The sequence below is a fragment of the Corvus moneduloides genome, chromosome 12 (assembly GCF_009650955.1).
Source record: "Corvus moneduloides isolate bCorMon1 chromosome 12, bCorMon1.pri, whole genome shotgun sequence".
NCBI classification, from domain to species: domain Eukaryota; kingdom Metazoa; phylum Chordata; class Aves; order Passeriformes; family Corvidae; genus Corvus; species Corvus moneduloides.
In genome coordinates, this window is record NC_045487.1 from 9,345,139 (window position 1) to 9,369,932 (window position 24,794).

The 24,794-nt window shown below is 39.5% G+C and overlaps 1 protein-coding gene across 7 annotated transcripts in view; it reads left to right on the top strand.

Moving 5' to 3' along the window:
- ESRP2 (epithelial splicing regulatory protein 2) overlaps nucleotides 1-24,794 on the top strand; it is a 46,362-nt gene that overhangs the window by 1,900 nt on the left and 19,668 nt on the right. For 2 of the 7 annotated variants that reach the window (XM_032121928.1, XM_032121929.1), the window contains exons 1-8: nucleotides 1,189-1,345; nucleotides 1,616-1,768; nucleotides 2,656-2,784; nucleotides 21,271-21,384; nucleotides 22,442-22,556; nucleotides 23,286-23,384; nucleotides 23,506-23,560; nucleotides 24,373-24,483. In XM_032121928.1, coding sequence (XP_031977819.1) covers nucleotides 1,634-1,768; nucleotides 2,656-2,784; nucleotides 21,271-21,384; nucleotides 22,442-22,556; nucleotides 23,286-23,384; nucleotides 23,506-23,560; nucleotides 24,373-24,483 — 758 coding nt within the window. In that variant the 5' untranslated portion in view covers nucleotides 1,189-1,345; nucleotides 1,616-1,633. Of the gene's footprint in view, nucleotides 1-721; nucleotides 791-1,187; nucleotides 1,346-1,615; nucleotides 1,769-2,655; nucleotides 2,785-21,270; nucleotides 21,385-22,441; nucleotides 22,557-23,285; nucleotides 23,385-23,505; nucleotides 23,561-24,372; nucleotides 24,484-24,794 lie in introns of those variants that run through there. The other 5 variants (XM_032121924.1, XM_032121926.1, XM_032121923.1 and 2 more) reach the window with 5 other exon arrangements.

Here is a 24,794-nt window from a genome sequence, read left to right on the forward strand (position 1 = left end):
AAAATATGATTTAATAATTTAAGCCATCAGATGTTCACAGTTAAATGCTCAGCTCTGCATTTTCCCAGGATAGACACCACTAGCCAATTAGCAGCACCAATTTTCATTCAGTAAAAGCTCTATTTCAACACAATACTAATATTGAAGTATAAACTGAAGACTTAATTAAACAAAAGAAAAAATACTACTAGTCCAACTTTGGCCTTTAAAAATCACTAGTAACTCATCAGTGGTGGCAATAGGAAAAATAACTTTCAAAAGAGTTTAGAGGCCTTTTGATCTTCTTTTCTGTTTTAAAACCAATTTGAGTTTGACAATATCTCTGAAAATTGTCTCAGTCCCTGATGTTACAAATATTATTGCTGCTGCTGTTGAGCAGGAGTGTTTTCATAGCAGCTAGACTAGGTGGTGATTTCCCATTGAAGTCTCACCAGTGAAACAGGAGAGAGGAGCAGGGAAAAGCTGCCTATCTTGGACTGCAGTTAATGCCCAGGAGACAGTTCTTTATTGAGGTAGGGTAGAAAATGCAAGGCTTTATATTGCTATTTTGCAAAACTTCCTAGATGCATCCTTAATCCAAAAAAAAAAAAAAAAAAAAAAAAAAAAAAAAAAAAAAAAGTTTTGCTAGCACCCACCTTTACAAACTATATGAAGAATAGGGCCTAAATTGAAAAGTACTCTCTGCCTAAAATCCCTGTGGAATACTACGCTTTCATTACAGATTAACGTCGGCATGGGTAGCTCGATACACACACAGCAACGTGCACAAAAGGCAATTACTTAGAAACAGGTAAAGACTTTTCTGTCGTGGAATTCAATGCCAAGTCATAAATTGTGTTTTAGCAACCGTACTCGTACATTGTTCAGATTTTCCCCCGAAACGGGCGCGGGTCTGAGCGTACAGAGCCCCGCGTGCCCCGCTCGCCGGGCGCGTAGTGCCCGCACCCAGCGCCGGGCGGGATCCCGCAGAACTGAAAGCAGGTACAGGCACTTCCTGCAGGCAGAATTAAAGAGAGAAAGGGAGTTTGCCTCTGATCTCCTTCAAAAACCAATCAGGCCAGATCAGCCAGGCGTTGATTCTCCCTCCGTCCCTCCTACACCTTTTCCAGAGGCCCAATGGCCTTGTCCCTTTGGGAGATTGACTAGAGTCACATGAGCTGCACCAAGGGCAGGTAACTCAGGAGAGGGGAAGGGGAAGAGGGAAGGAAAAAAAAAAAAGAGAGAGAGAAAAAAAAAAAAACCCAAGCCCAGACTGAGCTTCTGCCATGATGTCAGAGGGAAAGAAACCCACAGCTTGCTAATTTCGCCTCCCAATCGGCCCCGGGAAGGAGATCACCGGGAACAGGTAGAGATGGGAGCCTTTCTTTCTCCATGTTTTTTTTCCTCAAACACTCAATCTCCTAAATAGCTCTTTCTCTCCTCTTTTTATTGTGACTCCTCGTTCGCTCCTTTTCCCTTTGATTACTTGGAGGTAGGGGGTGAGCCTTAGGGGATTATTTTGGGTTGGTTTTTTTTGTTTGTTTGTTAGTGTGTCTTTCTTTTGCTTTTTTTGCTTTTTTTTTCTCTCTCTTTTTCTTTCTTTTTTTTTTTTTTTGACCTCTGCTTTTGATTGTAGTTGTTTCCCCCTGTGGTCATGACGGCTTCGCACAGTGACTCTTTGGTGGTGTTGTTTGGGGCAACAGCTGGTGCATATGGGGCTAAACTGGGTTCGGATGAGAGGGAACTAATTCTCTTGGTGTGGCAAGTTGTGGATCTACACAGCAAGAAGGTATGGCTTCGATATCCGGGGCGAGGGCGCGTTCCCCGGCGCGGGGCGAGCGGGCTCTCCCGGCCACTCGCCGCCTGCCCGGAGCCGCTTGTTCATTTCACAAATGCACCGAGGGAGGGGAGGGCGCGGGGCCCGTGCCCGGGGGTCATTCCCTGCCCGGGGCGCTCGCTCGGGAAGCTCCTTTTTGTTCCGTCTTCAGGGAAGAAGTAACCTCTAAAGAAAGTTTGGCCGCTTCCACGCCCCACTGCCCCGTCCGCCTTAAATCATGTGTAGCTTCGAGGATGTCTACGGACTTTTGAAGCTTTAAAACAAAAAGCTGCCCCGGGTGGCTCCGAGCGTGCTCGCTTCCCTGGCAGCCGGCTCACGGTCACCGTTGGACCCTTTGGGCCTGCTTTTTGTTTGTTTAACCAATGTTTGGATAACCTTTACAAGAATATTGACTTCTTTTAATTTTATGCCAATCTAAAAGTCACCTCTAATCTTTTTTCTCCCCGAAAGTCCTATCATAAATAACCCCCTAGACATGAAGGGCTTTGATAAAACAAACAGGACTATCAATTTCATTAGTGGATTCATGAAACTGCCTTAATATTAAGTGATCTTCCCTTTGCAGTTAACTCCCGCAAAAGTGGGTGCTAACTGCAAAAGGCCTTCCCTGAAAATGGGCTCGGATACTCCGAAGCTGAGAGCGTGGCTCTCCGGGGTGGGAGGGAGAGAAACCGCAGCCAAAGGTTTCGATTTGTGAAATAGACAAATGCGTTTTCTCCTGGCGTTTATCGGGAGGTGATACTGCACCTTTCTGATTTTTCTGCAGTCTCAACACATTGCTGTAAAGAACTAATTCGATTGTTCCTCACTTTTGCCCATAATTTCTTAAATGTTTTTAGGTAGGGACGCTACACAAATCCCTGGTGAAAGCAGACAACTTGGACTTAAGTGACCAGTGTCGCGAAGTCAGTGGCTTAACACCAGAGGGACTGGGCAAAGCTGAACCACTGGACCGGGTTCTTCAACAGGTGAGGTGCTGCTTTTGGGAGCAGGAGCTCTTCAGGGTGAAGCCTGTGAAGGAGATTTAATGGATTTGAAAAAGGAAACGGACTTTAATTTTGTCTTTCATTTTGAAATCACTAGCAAGTTTTCATGCTTGTTTTTAAGCTAACCCAAAAGGTACCTGAACCATTTGAAATGGGAACACCATAATTCTGAAACAGTTATGTACAATACTAGCGTTGTTTGAGGTGATGCTGTAAGTGTTTGGAAGATCTGACTTCTGGTTGTTTTGATGGGTCTACTTTTATTCTAGGATTCTCTTAAGCTTTAAAAGAGTAGGCTAGTAAAAGTACTGCTTAATAAAGCAGTGTTAATCAAATTTTCGAACTTCACATGGTACATTCCAGTCTACAGGTTCAATGCTCTAATGTGTATTAAAAAACTTTTTTTCATTTGCTATTCCTAAAGTCAGCTGAAATCTTCAAAATCTTTCATGTAACATCAGATATGATTGTTGTGTATCACTCTTTTCCAGATGAGCCTAATTAGTGGATTACAAAGTGATTTGGTTTTATTTTTTTCTGATTTCTGTAGGTTTGCTCTTTGGCTCATTTAATATCACACTGAGACAGTAAATCTATAAATTTGTATGATACCTACAGCTCAAGAGGACTTAAGTTACTTCAAAAAATTTAGAGCAAATAGTGTGTATAGATAATGCAGTTCCCTAAAGTGTGCTTGCTTTGACTGTCCTTTCTGTACACGAAATGTGCTTGAATGGAAAAATACAATAGTGCATTTTTGTGTAATATATAAACCTGGCTTTCCACACCTTGTCTGAATCATTTGTAGGTGTGTTTCAGCAAGAAACTTGCTTAGGCAGTAGAACAGGTTTGTGTTGCTGTAACTTCTGGTGACACAGATAACTTGGCAGACTTGGTCCTAAGCCTCTTTGGTACTCACTCCAGAGAGCATGGTTAACCATGCAGTGTCTTTGAACATGTAACTTCTATGTGGCTTAAAATCTGTCAGCATTGGCTGCAATGACATTTGTTCTACTTGCATTTGATTTGCTGGAGTCTAGGACCAAGACGTGATTTTCTTTTTTTTTTTTTTTTTTTTTTTAAAGCTCCATAATAACCCCTGAGAAAATGTGCAGCTGCAGGTTTGATCTTGTCCCAGATCTTGCACTAAAGACATCTGGAACAGCTTAGCCCAGTACACTCTGTTTACCTTTATAACAGACACACTTTAATTATACTCAATACTTTATGAGAGATTGTATCTTATTGCTGTAAATTGCACTGTAGGTGGGTCTGCTTTAGCAAATAAAAGGAAATACTACCTTTGTGTGTAGGTGGGTAGAGACTCTTGAAAAACAACAATTTTTTTCCTTTTTGTTTGCATATCTATGCAACTAAATAATGATTTTGCTGTTAATTGTTGGATGCCAGTTGTGATGTGGCCAGATCCATCATAAGTCTTCTGGAACACACCTTACCTAAACTCTTCTCCCTTCCCCTTGGTGTCCTGACTCCTGTGGGAATTAGGAGAAAATTAATTCAACTTCCTACTTGCAGTGGTGGCAAAAAGCAAAACTCCATATTCTTTAATAGTAGATAATTTTCTGCATTTTTGAAGACAAGTCCACTGAATATTTTAATTGCATCATGTGTTTTAAGGATGAGTCAGGTATCTGACAACACATACAGGGTATTTTTTTCTTTCTCAGTTAAGCATTTTGTTCAGCAAAAGCACAGGTAGGTGAAGTGGTTATTTTAAAAGGAGGAGGAAAAGGAAGTAGACTTGTACCTTGATTTGAGATAATGTTATAGAGTATGTGAAATTAACTTTCCACACCCTGCCTGGATTGTGGTAGAAAATTGATGATGCAGCTGAAAATCACCCACTTTAGCACATATCTCAAGCATGTAAATGAAAGTGTCGGTGCCTGCTTCTGGCTCTTGCCTTGAGATCTCCCAGCCTCTACACCTAGAGGGAAGTGAGAATCACTGAGCACAAATCCATTGTAACTTTTATCCATGCTTCAGAGGCCTCATTCGACTTCAAACATTCTGTGGTTCTGAATCAGTGATTTGTAGCTGGTAAACAGTAGATCAGCTACTGTGGGTCTGGAGTTATTCCCTTGACCACAGAAAGTCTCCTTCTATTGCTGTGTAGGTCACTTTCCAGCAATGATGGGGTCTACCTGTAATCTGTGGTCAAGTCTTTACTTTGCTTTTAACCAGACACTTCAACAAATGATGCATAATTTCAATTTTGCTTCATATTCCTAAAATGTTACATCTTGCACAGCTTACTACTTGAGTTTCTGAAGAAATGTTCTAAAATAGGGTTATCAATAAGTTTTGGTTGTTGTAATTTTACAAGGTAAGGTTCTGAAACACAGTGCCCCTAAATAACCAAGCTGTTTGCTGCAGTGTATGCTCTGTATGTTTTGTTGCAAGGTTTTAATTACTGTACTTGTCCAGGGTAACAAGCATTTGATTCCATAGGTACTACTGCAGTTATGGGATCTATCTGTACTTTCTGATAGGTGATGTGCCATGTTGTCATAGCTTTCCTTTGGCGGGGGGGGGGGGAGTGGAGTATGTACAAATGTCAGCGAAATAGTTACCTGAAGTCATAAAATGTGTGCTCTTTGGGAGCAGCCTGCTTGATGTATTTAGCTCAAAATGGCATTAGTAACTTATCTCTGGTGTGCGAGCAGTAATGGTGAACTCACAGCTGCTGAGATGTTGCAGAATGCTACTGAGTAGAAAAATGTGAGGATTTTTATTTAACAAAGTAAATGGGAGATCTCTTGTTCAAGTGTGTATTTGAAACTGTCTTGAGCCCGTGATCTAAGCCTCTAAACATGCATCAGCTACACCACTTACCAAGGGGAATAGTTTTCTTCCTGCATTACTGGGACATTCTTGCCAGGTTTCATTGTTCAGATCCTCAAATCACAGGACTGGCTTATTTAGCATGTTATTTATATTTTTCTAGTTAACTGCTGTAGCTTTATAGTTTCCCAGTTTCCAAGCTTTTAAGGGAAAGCAATTATTTTCAGGTTGCTCTCTGAAACCTTGCAGGAATGGAACCTTGCTTTTAAAGAGCAAAACCAAAATGAACTTTGCCTTTCTCTCAGCCCCATTACTCTGTCTTCAAAAAGCTGACATCCTCACGCGCTTCTCTGATTGTAGCCACGGGGGTTCTAAGTTAAAGATCCCATATGAAGTTGAAACTGCTGTGGATTTCATAATCCTTCCCATACAGAAAACCTGGCTGAATCAGCATGACTTGCCTTAAGACATGTTACTTTCCTTTTGCAAGACACTATTTGCATGTCTTCCTGACAAAGGGTAAGTCTAAGAAGAGCTAATAATTTTGGAGAACCGTCTGCAGTGTTTAGCTGTAATTACCGTCTTTCTTTGAACGATATACATAAAAAGGGAGACATTCTCATGTGAGACCTGGCTTTGCTTTTGGACTACCAAAAGCATTCAAATTGAATCTATGGATTGACATTTAAGTATTAAAAATTTGTTTAAAATACTGTCCTAGTCCTGCTGATTGAATATATTGAATCAAATACATCAGTGAATATTTTGATTTATATTCTTAGAGAAAGACAAAGCTGCACCTTTTTTTCCTCCCACTTCCCTAAATAATGCTTAAATTGAAAATATTCAGTGGTTGCCACTTTATCAGGTGATAGCAAATTGCCAGTTCCCTCAAGCATGTTTGGATGCCTATTGATCATCCAGCTGAGCTGCAGGTGCAATTTATTTTCAGCAAATTCAGCACGAAACAAGCTGGTTAAATGAGCATTTGGAAACAAATGGGATGGGGGGAGAGGTGGAAGAGTCTGTGAATTCCTCTAACCTGATAAACCGGTTACAACCTTCTTTTTAAGAGAAACTTGTTCTGCAGCTTCTTCCTCACAAAGTGCTAGCAGAAAGTTTTCTTGGCTCCCTTACCAGCTGTCACACCTTCATTTTGGATAAATGATTTTTTTTTTTTTAAATTTATTTTTAATACATCTCCCAGTCTTCAAACTGCAGAAAAAAGCCTGACAATGCAGGGTGGGTTTTTTTGTTGGTTTTTATTTTTTGTGTGTGTGGTTTTTTGGGTTTGTTTATTTGGTTTTTGTTGTTTTGGGGGTTTTTGTTGGTTTTTTTGTTTGTTTTTTGGGGGGGGATTTGTTCTGTTTTGGTTTTTTGTTGGGGGTTTTTGTTTGGGTTGTTTTGGTTTTTTTTTTGGTTTTTTTTTTGGTTGGTTGGGGTTTTTTTGTCTTATGGTTGGTCTTCCACCTTCAGATTATTTGATGACTGCATCACCTCCATAAAACTCCTAGCTGAGTTTGGAGTATTTGCTGGGTATGAGTTCTGACATTTTGGAGCAGGTGTTTGGCACGCCTTTGGCAAATGTTACTAAGCAGGCTGTTCTTTCTACAACAAATACTTAGGGTGTCATTTCACAAGATTTGGCTTCAGCAGTGAAGCCAGCTTCTCCCCTGCCCCTATGCCAGACTTTGCCATCTTTTTGTTGTGTCAGTAAAACCCTTTGTGGAGATGTGCTGTAAACAGGATCACTGAAATGAGCAGGTGGGGTGGGAACTTGCAGCTGCTTTGCTGTCCAAGCTCACGTCCTGTGAAACTACACCCTTTGGTTGTGTTTTCATGATCCAACACGTTTGATGGTGATACCAGCTTAAGCTATTTCCGCCTCTGCATTGTGTGCTCGAGCTGCTGTTGTATGAAAACTTCAGTGGCACCTTTCACTTAGGCAGCTGCTGCTACCTGGCCCTCCCTTACCTGCATTCTGCCAGTACAAAAGTTTTTGGGGCTGCGAATTGAACTGGAGCAGGGCACTGTTCTGAATTCAAGCCAGTTCAGATTTGGAGTGTTCTGTCTGATGCACACATGGCAGATTGGGAAGTTTTCCTGAGGGCAGCCGTAGCACTAAGGTGTGGGTGAAAGGAGGGTAACATTTTAAGACAGGTAGGGCACTGAGCAGTTTATGTGAAATTATGGCCTTGGTTTGGCATCAGCAGTGAGTGGTGAGGATTTCCTGATAGACACAAGGGCCTTCAGGTTGTCAGGGCAGGTAAGTGAGAGGTTTCTGCTCCTACAGGAGGGCTGAGTGTCCTGTGTGCAGGTAGCCTTATATGAAGTTTTTACATCTATTAACATCCAATAACCACCTATTTTCATTGATAAAGTTAGATGAGCATTGGTTAAATTAGGTAGCATACTTAATATTGAAATATCATCAGTATTTACTGTGTGGAATTAAGGATCTGCTAATGCTTTCTGTAGCTGTAGGATATTACAGTGTGGATTTTTATTTTTTTTTTAGCTATGGCTAACTCTTTTTTCAGAACCTTAGTTCTAATTCTGTTGTTGATGGTATAGGTAAACTATTTTTCCCTTTACAAATCCTCAGTGCTACCCAGCTCTGTAGCCCACTACATTATTATTGAAACAATCAAATCTGTTCCCTCAAAAAACCCAGAAAAGACTTGATAGCATAAACAGTTCCTCTGTTATGTATATTTATATATATATATGTGTACAGAAATATACATATGTAGATCATGTGAATCCATTTGTTATTGGCAGCATTTATGTTCCATTAGGTTGTGTGGAAAAGCAGTGACCTTACCTTCTCCAAAGGCTGCAATACTTTTATCTGAATTCCTCAAGTATTCCCTTTAGGAAATAGGAAGGTTCCCTTGCTTTGTTCCTGTGTTCAGGTACATTTGACTTCAGAATGAGCAGAGAATTGGATAAAGGAATTTGTCTAAAGCTGCATATTCTTTTCCTCAGAGGCATAAAAATGTCCTAGCCTTGGCTAGCTGGGCTATCTTCTCTTAAAACTAGAAGTGCCAGTATTCACGAGAAGTGAATAATTTGGCCCAGTGGTTTGAGGATGAGTAGACTTTTTTATGATAGCAGATGTTGCTACTTTTCCTGGTGAAGTTGAACAGTAACTTTAAATTACCATGTCTAGGATTAGCATATATGGACAAATAAACTTTACTATGTGACCTTCCAGAATAGCTTGAGGTGCCTGTCTTCACAGGGAGTGATGTTGTGCCGTGTTTGAAAACTGTGTCATTAACACATTTGGATGTTTCCATAGCTATAATATTATGTCTGAATACTTGAATTTCTCTTGAAATTGTTCTTGCAGGTTTTTTTAAAGTCGTTGAAAGACAGCAAAACAGCAGGTAGAAGCATTTTAATACAAAGATTGCTGGATTGCATGATCCTCAGAGACTTTGAACTTCTTTCCTCTAACTTGCTCTAAGTAGCTACTGAAAAAAATCACTGGAAATGTGTTAATGAATTATTGTCAGGGTTTTTAAAAGTGGTTGAGGAGTAAATGAAGCATAAAGGATTTTAGTGTGTAGATGTAGCATTTAGCGACATGGTTTAGTGGTCAACTTGGCACTGTTAAGTTAATGGTAAGAATCAATGATCTTGAAGAGCTTTTCCAACCTAAATTATTCTATTATTTGTATTCTGCTATTTTGACAGTAATTATATGTGCAGTGCTTCTATCTATTCTTGCTGTTAACATGGAAGCAGCTTAGAAAACTTTTTCGTGGATATTCTGCGTTGTCTGCAAACCTGTGCTGTTTCTCTCTTCCTCTGGTAGCATTTTGAAAGGGTTGCACACTTCCTCAATCTGTATGTTGCTTTACTTGATTTTTTCCCCCTCTTTTTCATAAACCAATGCCCTTAAGTTATATATAAAGTTTTTGGGTAGCTGAGTGCTGCCAAATGAGGGCAATGTCTCTGTCAATGTGTTGCAGCACTTCCCTGCTGAGCAGTTGGGTTTTAGACTGATGCATAGATGCTAGAATTGATACTGTGAGCAAAGCAGTGTTGTGGCCAAAACTAAAAATGCTGCTTGAAGTTTAATTTTTAGCAACATAATATCAGTCCTGTCTCATTTTATAATTTCTATGATTACAACTGGAAATTTTATGTCTCTTTAGTAGAAACAGAAACAGTAATTCTCCCTCATGTTCATGTCTTTGCCATCTCCTATACTCTAGAAAAGCTTTTTTCTTCGTAATAGTTGCTGCTGTGCAAAAACCTGCAGAGACATAATGTTTTCCTGCATGATCCATTTCTGTTAGCTACAATCTTATTCCAATAAAAGAGGGGAAATATTGATACTCTGAAAGACAACTTGACACGTGCCCTAAGAGAGTACTGAGTCAGAAGTCATGTTTGTTTTACAAACCATGTTTCAGTGCTTTGCTCTGATAATCTGTGGTGATGTTCTTTAAACTGTTCACATCTTACTCCAGTGTACTTCTATACAGTAGCCTCTGTTCTTGCTTAGTTCATAAAAAGGTGCTTTCCTAATATGTGCCTCATTCATTAAATCCACATGCTGTGAAAGTAGATGTGAGTTATGGGATAAATATTACACAAAAGGTATTGGGAATTGAAATTCAAATGCTCACCCCTTTGATGAGTGACAAAACAAAACAACTAAAATCAGTTCTCCCACTTGCCCCAAACTTCCATTTAAAAATATTTTAGTTTCTCTTTCCTCCTGCTGCTTTCTTTGTAGAGCTGCAGTGGGCAGAGTTTGGCAAAAAGTACTGAGAAATGGATGTTTTGTTAGCACTGAAATATTGGTTAGAAACTTAAGGTTAAGAAACAGTTGTACTCCTTTTTGCAAAAACTTGGCTCCTGTGATCATTTTGGACACCTGTTAGCTTAAAATGAAAGTTTCTGTCTGTTACTAGAGCTCTAGGACAATCTCTGAATTGTGTTATCATTCTTATGGAACTCAAATCAAAACTTAATTAGTGGGGTTTTCCTTTCTCTGGCTCTTATTCTAGAGAAATGTAAGCATGTGCCTTAACATTATAATGATCTGTGTCGACATTGGCAGTATGTGAAATTAATTCTGCTGTAACTTCTGTAAACATGTTTACTTTCCTGATAAGTAAGTCTGTTGCAGTGAATTGCACTAAGAGGAAAGTAGAACTATAGTAATGCAGCTTGAAAAATAGAAGTGCAAAAAACCCCTGTGGGAGTTTTGCTGTGTAACTAGAACTTATTGTAGCTGAAAGTTAAGTTTCCTTTGCAGCTTAAGAAACACACAAGACAGTGTATAACACACCAAGACTCTTGAATCAAATACCATTGGATTGGAGGGGGGATCATGAGAAATACATAGCTGGAAATACATAGTTGTCACAAGAATATGACTGTGACAGAGTTTTGCAGTTTGCTTGATTGATAACTTGAGTGTCTCAGTGTTATTTCTTACAAGAGAATTAAACTTACACATGATGGTCTTTAGCTTATTGTAAAGCATGTGAAATGGCACCCTGTAAATATGAAGTGCAGAAGAAAACTGCTGTTCTTGTGCTATGCTTAAAGAAACAAAAGAAAATATAAATCAACAGCCTTTCTCTCTAAGTCTCAGATACTAAGATTTGACCACAAGAAGCTGTGACATGCTTCACATTCAGACAAACTTACATCAAGTCTTTTCAGTCACAAGGAACTTGCTTTGGAAACAGTAAGTTACCTAGAAGGGAGGACATAGTTCTATAAGAGGAAGCAACATCTAAGTAGCATCACCATTAACGTCCTTGTTCTGTGTTGGGCAGGTCTGAATCCTTTGGAAGGCCAAGTGTAAATTTTGACCTTACTCGGTTTTGAACTGCTGAAATCGTATCCCTAATAATTTATTACTCTCATTTTTCCTTAGATGAGTTATAACCAATTCTTGATGCTTGCCCTAATCTGTGACTTGAAAGTTTGAGAGACTGAAAGGCAAACTGATTTAGGGATCTAATTCCACTTGTCTTTTATGTATTTGTGAAACCATGTTTGTAAAAGAAAGGGAACACTCCCCCATTTAGGAAGGAAAGCAGAGTCAATTTTAAAGTTTGACTTTCTTTTGCTGATATTTGTAAGGGTTTGATCAGGAATCACTTGGATTCTAATATAAGCAACAATACTTCATAGATCTCAAGGCTGTATTCAGGAAAGTCCCTGCCTATAATACTCTTACAGTATAAGTTTAATGGAGAGGCGGGAGTATGAGAAAACCGTACAGGAAACTGGATTGTGGATGATAGGTGTCTCTTCATTCTTTTGATGTTGCCTCATCTTTTTACTTTCCCTGTGTATTACTACAGAAACAACTTGAGAAACAACTTACTAGCAAAAAATGCTTTAATTTTGCAGGCATTGGCTTTTCTCCTACAACTGGTTAAGCTTGCACTACAAACAATGAGGTAGTGTTGAGTAAATAGAGCAGTACCAAGCATTACAGTCAATAGAGCCAGTGCTAAAGATCACCTTGCTAATGAAAGTTTGTCCTTGAAACAGAGGTGAGTGAGAGTGGGGGAGGTACAAAGCACTGAGAGGGCTTGTGCTTATATCAAGACTTTGGGAAATATTGCAGTCATAGCATTAATTAAAACTTAGCATTTGGAAAGTATGTTCAACCTTGTCTTTCAGGCAGTAATGACTTGCTCTGTGAGTTGAGCTGATAGCAAGCAATGAGGAGTGTGAGGCACCATTGTAATCCTGCTTGAAATGTAGATAAAAGGTTGACAGAGTAGGGATTTTTTGGTATTAGTAGTATTCAGACTTTTCTTTTTGCTTAAAGTCAGACTCATGAATAATCGGTGCTAACAAATAATAAAGTATTTTGCAAGATATGCATATTTTTGCATTATTTTGTTGGTTTTGATAGCTATGGCCTCTTTCACACAGATTAATTTAAAGTGAAAACATAGTTTATCTCAGTAAGTGTTTCTTTATTTAGCTGTTTCCTGACACATAATGTAGTAGTAAAGTAAGTCCACAAACTCTGAAATTCTTATGTTGCTGGACTGGGGTGCTTTATCTTACACAAGGCTGACTTCAAGTAGCTTATTTGTGGAGTACTCTGCATATTTCAACACTCTCTTATTAAAACAGGTTGTGCTTTTGAAGATAAAAGCCTGTGACCAGATTGCTGTGACATTCAGATGGCCTGAGCCATGCTCTTGCCTTTTATGCTTAATGCATTACCTGAATTAGATGCTGTAGATACCATAGCTGGAAAGCATGCAAATAATCTGGTGTTGCAAACTTACATCTAAGAAATAATTAATCAAAAGTGGTCATAAAATGCTCAAGTGGCATGGCTTGGACAGATCTTTGTCGTGGCAGAAGGTTAGATGTTCACATTCTTTCCTAGGAAGAATTAAAGCATTTAGTTAGCTATTGTTTACTTTGTCAGACAAAGACCCAGTCCCAATTAAAATGAACCACAGAAAGAAATAATGTGGAAGTTTCATCTTTAAGACAGTTTGTCACAGCCCTGAGTCACAATGGTCTGTTTTCTATGCTCCACAGACTCACTGGACAGACAAACCATGACAATTGTTGCTCTGTTTCTGTATTTCACGTTCTACCTGTTGCTGAACAACACTAAACAGACCTATTTTAATGCAGAAAATTAGCTGTAGGCTACTCTCACCATCTCAGTTTAAAGTTGCAAGTCCCTCTATTAATTCTGAAGGAGTATAATGAATTTTAAAGGAATTTTGCTCTTCTTTTATTGCGTGGACGGATGCAATAAACTTGAAGAATACCTTCCATTTTTCTCCTTTGAAGTCTTGCAGTAATTATAAGAAGTATCTATAGGCCTTTCTGTCTTGAGAGACTTGTGGTGACCTGTGAGATGACACAAAGGAAGAGGACAAGGTGGTATTATTTCTGGTAACTTCAGCTTCCCAACAAATTAAAAAATAAAAGTGAATATCATAAACAAATTTAAAAATATAATTATTTGTTTTTCAAGTACTACTTCTTTTGAAGATTTGTGATTGGAATTTCATGGCGGAATGCCAGGCATAGGTTAGTTGAGACTCTGTTGTCACCTTTGGCTCATGCCATGGGTGAAAAAGAATTAGTTTCTTTCTGTGAGAGAGGCAACAGCAGGAGCTTGTCTATGTGAGCAGCTGGTGTGGAGGAAACTGCTTTAGAACAGCCAGAGAAGCAGCAGGATGTGCAGTACCTGGTCTAGACCTCTATTCAGGAAAGAAGGCAAAGTGACAGCAGATTAACAGGTAGAAGAAGCAGCATAATGTAATTGAGGAGAAGACAGTCTACAGTGCTTGAAGCTCAGTGCCACATCCTGCCTCTCCTTGAGACTTAGTAGGGCAAACTTGCTCTTACACTTGCAAATGCCAAAGATGGATGGAAACTCTTAACTGGTTTTGAGTACTATCTACCCATCTCTCTTGAGTACATTTATGGTGGCCTTTGTGACTGATTACTTGTTCTGTTACTTAATGCAGTTTACAGGCCATCAAGAGGCATAAGGTGATATGTAACTTGACTGGTTATATAGAGCAAAATTAAATTCTCTGGCAAGCTGGAAATGAAACCCATGCTTTGCCCAGCCTAGTCTGCAGCCACTAAATGATCTCAGGCTTTAGTGTTCAGTAGAGCAAATAATTGCCTTCCTCCTAATAGGAGAAATCAACTGGCAATATTATTTTTGAACATTTGTGGTGAATAGACCTGGGCTGCCTCTGTCATCTCCTGCATGTTTGCCCTGCCAAGAAATAAAACCAAGGGGCAATTTTTTTTTCGTGTTTATGTCTGAATGGTATCTAAATACAGTAACTTTTTCCCTATTTAGCTAGAAGGGGAAAAGAAGTTATTTGTAGCTTGTGGCTACACTGGGGCTTACACTTCTTTCTTTTTTTTCCATATAGCAATTTCTGTACAAGGTCACCATGTATCCATTATCAGCCATGTGGAATATCAGTTAACTGATGAACAAAGGCAAGGGCTTACTATAGGATTCTCTGTTTAAAAAGTTACCTAGCACAATAAAGGGTTATCATACTTGTAAATAGTGCTGAAATGCAGTCTGTGCACCTCCCAGTAGTATTGACATGCTTTAAATTCCTCCATTGCATGGATAAGGCTGACATTATCACCAGGGTTGGAAGAGTGAAGGAGCAGAAAACTGCCCATGGAGAGTATTGTAAATAAATGTGAAACCCTCATGGGTGTAGGAACTGAGGCACAAAGTCCAAGTGAAAATATTTCCACAGGCTGACATGTCATGATGTGGTGTATGTGTGTGCAAGCTTTGTATACCAAAGCCATGGTTTGTCACTCCTGAGTTTTCTCACGCTGTATTAGACTTTAAGTCTTCAGACAGACTTCAATGTCCGAATGTTGGATGTTGTTTTTCAGAGGTGCTCCAATCTTGTTTTGTTTTAGTGGCAGACAGGTTCTGTTAATGAGATTTGGCTGTGTCTCAACTCTGATCTCCTTCGCTTCCCCTCCCCCCATCCCAGAAAACATGTCCTTTCCCAAACACCCCTCATGTGCACACCATGGTGACATTGGTGTCCTGATCTTTAGTGGAGCTGCAGCATGGGCAAAACAGAGTCCAAAGATGTGAGAGTCACACAACAGCTGAGGCTGGAAGGCAACTATAGATGTTGTCCAGCCCAAGCCCTGAAAGCAGGGATACTTGAGCAGGCTGCCAAAGACCATGGCCACTTTGGGTCTTTAGTATCTTCAACAATGAAGAATCTGCAACTTCTCTCAGCAGCCTCTTTCATTGTTCAACTGCTGGAGATCTTTTTTCAGGAACCGCACCTGCAACTGTATAATTGGGTTTGGATGTTCTCTGGAATAAACTGTAGAGGACTTAGCATAAAATCAGGCTTTGAGGCAACAACTGCAGTGCCTGTTGAAACAGAACTGGGAGTAGAAAATCTTCAGAGAAACCTTTTCGAAGATTATCCTTTGTTTTCCATGCTGCTGTAAGCTGAAAGAAGACTGATCATTGTTATATGCTCCATGCTACAAGCAAAGAATGACTCACACCAAAGACCTAAAAGAGGGTCTAAAGCTCTAATGTTGTGAATTGCAGTAATGTCTAGTAAGTGATGATTTTTTTTTTTTTTTAATACAAGTTAGACTGGAAAACATCCATGGTTATAAACAGTATGGCTTTAGTCATAGGTTTGTGCAAAGGAGATGTAAGCACTGCACATTTATGTGCCTCAGATAAAACTTTTTTCATCTCAGGGTACTTTACAGATCAGTGGAGTCTTATTTTCACTTTCTCTAAGATGATTTCGTTTTAGTAATATGAGGGGTTTTTAAGCTCAAGGGAATATATCAGAATGTAGGGCCTAAGTGAGGCAAAATAACTTTTCTTCTAAGTTATTCCTAAAGTTTTCTTTTTAATAATGACCAAAAGATATTGTTCCTGAAAAAGTTCTAGTGTGGGGGTTTTTGTTTGTTTTGGTGGCTTTTGTTTTGTTTTGTTTGCTTGGGTTTTTTTTTACAAAACACTAATCTAGAATGCTAAACCTGTTCAAAGTCTTCCAACAGGCTTTAAGCCAAATCAAATATCATCTATCCCTCTGTCTCATGTCTCCAATTTTGACTGGACCAGGTATGAACTGTTCACCCACCCAAGTCTAAAGATGTCATGGAAGTAAAAATGAGCTGCTGATCTGGCAGAAAGTAGACCATGTATTACAGCTGGTGGTGGGGTCCGAGGCGCTGGGCATATCCCACAACCGTGTATTCATCTGCAATCACCAGATTGTAAACTCTGGGCAATTTAGTAACATCCTGTTGATGCTACTGATTTGAAACCAGATCCTACACAGTGAAGACCATCTTTTGTGCAAAGAATATTGATAAATATAACTCATCTTTCTACTTGAAAATAGATTCGCATCTAGCTTAAGTGTGGACTACAAGCTAAGCTATTTTTGGGATTTTTATGTTATACTTTAGCATGGCATTCCAGACCTGGTTAAACTGCAAGGATGCCTTTAATTCTGAAGCTCTGTGAATTATTTTGTCTTGTCTTAGCTGTGATGGGTCAGTAGGGCCAAAAGAAGCAAAAAAGAGAAATTCTGTGCATGACTAAAGGAAAGGATCCTGTTTTAAAGACTCACTAGGAGCTGCTGGAAATCAGATGAGTAAGAGACAGCTGAATTTTCTGTTACTTCTCACAGGTGATTTAAAGAGACAATCCCCCAGAGTACCATGGTGGTTTAGAAATGGTTCCGTTTGACAGCATGGGTGCATTCTGTGACTGAATTATCTCAGTGTTTCATTACCATGCCAGGCACAGATACAGTGCAGATGCAGTGGCCTTTCTCAAGGATGAGAGCTATTTTTAGTAAGGGAAATGAGAATATCCAAATAGACAGATGTTTATTTTAGTGCTTCGTGCATCATAACTGTAGAAAAAGCTTAATGAAGAATCTTCTTGTTTCTCTAAGATCCACATCCTAGTTCAGGATATTTAAGGCAACATGAAGGGGGCTGTTATTTTAGTCCCTTGGGATTCATTTGCAAAAAACACAGCAGCTTGTGCTGGCTTTCATCCAGCTTTGCTGCTGGCAAAACATGTCTCTTCAGTCTCTTTGTACTCTCAGCTACATGAACAAAATCCTGTTTAGCCAGTTTTTCAAAGTGGTGTTCAAAGTCTGTCCGTCCCTCTCACCACCTTTTCTCTAAGAACTGTTTTAGGTTTTGTGGAGGCAAATATACAGAGCAGCTTCTTTGATTCTTCTTCTCTCTGTTCAGTTTTTAATCTCGGCATGGAATTATTGAACGTGCTCCTTTAAATATGGAATGACTCATCAGAGCTTTACTGGAGAGACTGATCTGGTGGAATAAGCAATAAAGGTGGAGGGTGATGTTAATACTGGTTCTTGCAGTTGAAATGAGGGCTGGCTGCAGGATGCAAACAGGTAATTAACAGTGTGTGACTGCTGTGAAAGGAGCAGATGAACAGGGCAGACAGGGTGTGTGAGCTTGGTGGGGGAAGCGTTAAGGTGGGGTAGCACTGCCTGCTGAAGTGGGGGCATTCTTGAAAGGCAGCATGAAGATGAATGACAGCAGGTAAATAGCTCAGATGGGCTTTTATTAGTGGAGTGAAGGAGATGGGGATGGAATTTATGAAATGACTGAGTTGTGGACAGGTTGTTCAACATGTGAGACAGAAAAACCTAATGTGGATCTGGTGCTGGTCTTAACTTGTCCTTAGCTTGCTACATTTGGGTGGATGCCTGTTCAAGGCTGTCTTTTGAAATGCTGCCTGAAATCTGTGGTGCAAGAAAGGAGGCTGAAGATGGCTTTTCCTCGGGAATGCTGACTTGCTTAACTGATGTGGCTTGTTATGCTGAACAATGTGGCTTTACAAACACATCTGCCCTGGTTGCTTTAATACGTTTGACACATGTGTGACTGTGTGACGTGTATCTTTTGCCTGAAAGACTTGAGGGTCCAGTGTAATCTATAGCAACAAGAGCTGGTCCACAGCTATGCTTGTCATGCTCAACCTTTGCAGAATTAGGGGACATCTCATGTGGATGAAAGAAGCTACTTCAGGCTAATCTCAAATATCTGTCATTCTTCTGGGGCTGTTTTGCCCTGTGCTCTGATCCTGGTGAATCTTCCCTTTCACGCTCTGCTACCCTCCTCCTCTCCTCAGTTAACCCATGCCATAGTTAAGCTGTTTTGGATAAGGAAGGATTGCTTACGTCTCCTGACTGTTCTTCCCACAGTCTTTTTGCCCTCTTCTGGAGCAGTACACCCCAAAGTTTCGAACAGGCTGTTTTTAAAAGAGAAGTTTCTAAATAAGCTCTCAACAAGGCCTGCCAACCTTGTGCCAATTTATCTAAGGCACTTTAATCTGCTGGCATCTGGTAAGAAAAACAGAGAATTGTTTTGACATGTTGATTGTTCCATTGGAAAGGAGTTTGCAATGTTGAATGTTATCACTGACATCTAATAATTATGCAGTGCAAATACTTAGACTTATTTTTACTTAGGTAAAAGTAAAAACAAATGCTGATCCTTTGGAATTCTTCAAACCTTAGTACACTTGGAATACTGGGCTTATCAGTGTCCTTATGCAATATTTTACTGCTCTGGCATCTTCTCAGTACAGGCTTCTGAAAATATCTATGTTGTCTTTTCAGCTGTAAGTTGTGTGGGAAACACCACCTTGAAAAAAATGTAACTGTTTCAGTGCAGCAGTCTTGATTTTTACTAACTTGACTTACACCACTTGACCTGAGCATTTCCTCCCTTGTGCAAACGTTCTTCTCCTTTTGTTTTCTAACTTGATAAAGTCTTTTTGAACTACAGTTCTTAGGTTTTATATGTACAGCAGGAGGCTGCTTTCATTTGCTGCTTCCTTCAAATTGTGTGGGTTGGATTTCTTCTTGTATCTGATCAAAATAGCTCCCTAACTGCACTCTATATTGGCTCTTGAGCATCTTCAGAAGCACAGGGTACAAAGTTGAAGGTTTGGGGAGTGTTTCATTACTTTTCATCCATAAGACTCCGCTTCCTTTTGGCAAGAATCCCTGTGCACCCTCTGGAGGCTGATCCCTATCACCATTTCCAATCCCGTTTTACAAATATTTGCTCTTTACTGTGCCCATTAGTTAAAAAAGAAACTAATAAGTTACTGCATTTAGTAAGAAGGCAATTCTCCTCATGTGTGTTATTGTGGTGAGAATATTTGTTGTTGGTCTGTGACTGTGGCCATCCACAGAACTACTTTTCTGAAGTGGTTCCTCTGGAGTCCATTTTCTTCTTTTTCTGATGTTTACACATCAACTGAGGTATTTTGAGCACTCTCAGATCTCAATTTTCTGACTTTAAATCATCCTTGAATAATAACTTGCTTTAAAGCCTCAGGTTCTTCAAAACTTCACCTTGTGGTAGGAACACAACCTGTTTCCCTGGGAGGAAATGGGCTTTGTGAATCTGCAAGAGTTTGGGTTGGTTGATTTTTATTTAGTGAGTTAGTTATTTTGCCTATGTGTGGTGTATTTGTTCTTTTTGTGTGTTTTGGTAGTGTGTAGAGGATTGCACTATAAGGGTTTTTTGTTTTGGGAGGATATTCACCCTTCTTACAGTTTCACATATGTTCTCTGTTATTAAATAACTTCACTTTATATTCTTATCTATATCTGTAAATATATCTGCAAATGAAGCAACTTAACACAAGGTGCTGAACTGAGTGCCCCTCCTTACCCAGTTCTGCCCCTCAGGTCCCTGTTTTTATGTGTAGTACCCACTACTACAGGGTTCTGAACTCAAAATGGTAGTGGGACTCTGGTCAGCTGCCCAAGCCTAGAAAAGGATCTGGATTGGTTTGAGCAGTTATTTTGAAATAAAGCTTGGGTAATCATGTCTCTGCTTCTTCTCAATCATGTTCAGTACATGATTTCTCCCTTGTGGAGCCTTACCTTTGGGCTGCAGGTGCTGCAACACTTGTTCATACTGTGAGTTCTGTGTAGCTGTGGGATCAGGTCATTAGGACATCATCTTTCCTAAGCAGAGACTGTTATGGTGTAAAGTGTCACACATATTATGATAAAACAAACCACCTCTCTTTTCTCCCCCTACACAGGTTAAAAGAAAGCACAAAGATATTGTGTGAGTCTCAAATCAACTTGTAATTTGCTTTTGGAGGTGGTTGTTTTGGAGTTATAAACTGCTGCTGAGAGCAGTGGGTGGCTACTGCATCATGATTGTAATTATTGCTTTGTTTGTGAGGTGATGCTTTCCTGGGAGGGAGTAGTGTCAAGAGGGAAGCTTAGAATAATTATATTTGTCCCCTCGAAAGTTAACAAGCTACTGCTTACTTATATAATACTTGTAGGTACTATACATGTTAGTTGACCATTATGAGCTAGGAATTCAACACTAGTATAGAGAAATAAAAGGCTGGAAACTGTTATGTATGTAAGGCTGGAAAATAACAGTGAACAAGATAGCTGGAGCCCTTTCCTCTTGAGAATTAATCTGCTGGGGATTACCCATCCTAGAGGTAGGGAATAATTTTTTTTAATCTAGTATTTGTAACACTGTATCTCTACAAAGAACTTTTATTTGTTCAAAGGTGACTTGATTATAATTTCACTTTTGAAGGTATTAGATCATTATTTGTTTGGTATTGCTTAATATATTTTGAAACATTAGTAAATCCTGATGGGTAGCTTTTTTTCTTATTGAAGTTAAATAAGTTATTAAGGAAATAACCAAAGTCTAAGGCACCATATGTGAAGAAAGGGTATTGCAAAACCAGTAATGGGATTGATCTTGAAAGTTCTTTCAAATATTTCATAACTTAAATTATAATTAGTCCAGATTTTGTACATTACCAGTATAATACAGTCACCTTTCATATGAACTCATAATTCTGCCGTATCTTCCAAATTAGTCTTTTTACTATATTCTGGATGTTCTTGTTTTCTATTCCACAAATGCATACAGTTTATTTGCCTACTTTTATAAGGAGCCCATGTCTGTTCTCCATCACGTTTTTTTCAAAAACTTGTTTAATTACTTTATCTCCTTAAAAAATAAAAGATGCTGAAATAATGGTAAGTGCATGAAAGTATCTCTATCAGTCAGTACAATGAAATTTATCACTTTATTTTCCAGTTTAGTCAGCTGGTATCCAGTGACTTGAAAGTACTTGGAAGGAGCTCTTACACACTCTGCAGTGATGGCCAGTTACTCATTCGACAAGTTCTCCACCCAGAAACATCCAAGAAGGTACAAGATCAGAACTGGTGCAGAGGTGGAGCACTGGGAGGGGAGTGACACAATTACATGTTGGGAACTAGAGCATTCCAAGACTATTGAAGATGATCCCCTCCCCACCTCAACCCTGAGTAGCAGAGTAGTTATTTTAGGGACTTACTCTTGAAAGTCAGCCACACTACTTGGACTCCAGATGAGCGTAAGGAAGAGGAAAATCAGGAAGAGCAGGATAGAGATAGAAACAATAGAAGTACTTTGAATTCCATGTGTGAAGTGGAAACAGAGGTACAGATCAAACCTCAACAGAAGTGATGGAGAACTATTGCTTTGCTTAGGCTTGTGTTAAACCAGTGTCCTGTGGAGGGTAAGCACACAGGCAGTGATGTGGCCTGGCAGTGGTTCTCCATTTGCATTTATTCAGTGGGAAACAGAGCTGCAGCTTATTGCTACTCCCACATGAAGCAGCAGTTTCTACTCCACGTTCGTGGAGGGTTTAGAGCAGCCTGTCATGCACAGGGAGGAGAACCTTGCCTTTGTGCAAGGTGGTGGCTCTTGAGTTTGCTGGTTTAGCAGGGTCTGCAGGAAACCCACAAGAATAAGAGCTGCTGACATGGAAAGAGCTGGCCAGTTGTAGGTTGTTTTTTTTTTTTTTTGAAAGTTGCTGAAGGATATTTTGTATTCTGTAACAATAGTTATTTAAAATTTGTCGTTACGGTTTGGTACAATTCTGCTTTTCAGTGTAGCCGCAAAAGAAAAAATAAGAGTGTCCAAAATGGGAATTAAACAGCAAAGCCTAGATATTTTAAATTTTTTTTCCCCAGCCATCCTCTCCAGCTGTTTTGCATGGGTCTGACTCCCAGAGGCTATTTGACTTTGTTCATGTAGAGATCCAATTCTGTAGAATTATGGAATTTGAACTGTGTTACAAAGGAACCAAACTGTTCCGTCACAGACAAGCTGGTGATGTGCAGCTATGTGATTTTTGAGAGTGCCTCATTCAGTTCAAAAGTATTAACTGACATTCGAAAGGATAGTGTGTACAAAACAAACATTTTTGCCTTCCTTGTAGAACTTCCTGCTGTCAGACTGCTTCTATTCCTTTTACGATCTGCGCAAAGAATTTCACTCTTGCTACCCTAGTTCAGCCGCCGTGAAAGATCAGACTATCAAGACCATGGCAGAATGTATCCTTTTGCTGCAGCTTTTATACAACAATCAGTTAAGCTTCCTGAAGTTTTATGTCTGTGATTGTTACAGAGTTTAGAAAAATAAAACAAGATGTGGGTTTTAAAAACTCACAGGTGAAGTGAAAGGAATGTCTACTTGTGTGTGTCAGGGGAGTGGCTCTGCTTGTAATTTTTTTTTCCCAAATTGAATATAACTGATTTCTAAACCGTATTTAGTAAATTTGCCGAATAAAAGCATCATTTGCATTGGTAGTTGATCTTAAAGGAAAAGCTGAGCTGTCAGTGGGGCTTTTCAGCACCAGCTGGCCTGCAAGTTCCCACTGTTTGCAGGTAATAGTTACCTTGCATGATCCTAACTGAAGTGAGTTTAAAATAAAGCAAAAACAAAACCAAAACAGTACTCCACATCTAAATTAAAATTAAAAGGATTGTTGTGGCCCATCTGAATGGGATTAAAGTTGGGTTATGTTTAAAGTGATAGGAACTTACTCAGCTTTTTCTTTTTTGGACTATTAACACTGAAATTATGTAAGCTCTCAATAGTTTTCAAGCTGTTGACTGTTAAAGTGAATCCAGTTTATGAACAGAGTACCGTGTCTAATAGTCACATGTCGCCGCTAAGACCAGTACATTTGATTACTAGTTTTGTGTTAATATCATGAAAGCCTTATGACTTGTTTGCAAAGGATTGTGCAAGTCTGTTATTTTCTATAATCACTTGTTTAGATCTAGGCTTAGGGACAGATGAAGCGGAGGAGGACTTTGGTGTGTGGCAAGTGAAGACCATGGTGGCTATCATTTTCAGCATGCTCTCAGAAGGTTGTAGTAAGTTAATTATTTATACTGAATGCTGAAATCTTTCTTTTCTGAAAGAATTGGCAGTGGTACTGTCATTCTTAAGTAGTCTCTGACCCTGGTTATATTTAAACTTCCTGTTTTGTCACAGATCACGTATTTACTGAGCCTGAAACTGTGAAATACAAGTATGAAACAGGTCCTTGGTAAGTGCACTTGTCACGGTTGTTTACAAGCAAAGATGAGTCTTGTGTACAGCAAGGAAAGCTTGTGAATATTTCCCCATGGTCATGTGAAAGCAGGTTGGCTGCTGAGAACAGTGCAGTGTACTCAGCAGTCACCCCAGTGCAGACACACTTTGGCTGGCACGCTGAATGCTGTACTTTAGTCCATCTCTTTAAAGTCTCTGCAAGTTAAATGCTCTTTGTTCTCTTGCTTCTGTTTTGCGTGGCAGCGAGGCTGGCTTATCTTATTCAGGGTGAAGAAATATTTGTGAACTTTCCCTAAGTCAACAGGGCTGATAGCCAGTGCACCCTCTATAAGCTGAGCTGTGTGGTGCTTCCCAAAATGGTTTTACATGCTGAATTGGGTGTTGGGTTAAGGAAGGAAGGAACAGGATGGCTCATTCTTTACAAATACATTTCAGTCACCAGACAATGAAATATCTTAGGCATAAGTAACTTGTATTGTTTGGATTGCTAGATCTTTTAAATAAAATTAATCCAGTTCCTTATTACCTTACATTGAGGCAGTTTTCCAATTTTTTTGTTTAAGGAACTGCAATGTGGTGACAACATTGTGCATCTTCAATGTTGTAGATATAAATGAATTTTCCAAGTTATCTTCCCTTTCTTTGTTGAAAGGAATAATGGAGATAAAAGAGTCTCAAGAGAAAAAATGCTCCCCATTTACAATTCAATTAGTTGCAATCTGACATTTGGTAGAATATTGGAAAACCTAGATTAAAGGATTAAAGCTTTCTTTGGCTTTTTTTTTTTTCCCCCTTCTTTCTGTGCAGTAGTAAATCCGAAACTGTGGACAGTGAGACAGTCATACGTGCCAGAGGTTTGCCATGGCAGTCTTCAGACCAGGATATCGCTCGATTTTTCAAAGGACTCAACATTGCCAAGTAAGATAAGGAGAATTTGCCTTGCGTTATCACTTTGCCTTTAATAGCAAGTTCCTTTAATATTTGTTTAACACACATCCCCCACACTCCCCACTAGAGTCCTTCAGTCTTTCCCTACTTGACCCCTTCCCACACTGTGGTCATGACAACTGAACAAGTTTACCAGCCTTAGGTGTGCAAGAAAGGTTTGAAATGTGTGAAGAAGAAAAAGAGACTTATCAATTGAAAACCAACATGCATTCATTTATTTATAGTATCTAAAGGGAGAAACTCCTGTTGCATTAATCAAAGCAGAGGCCAAGATATGAAAA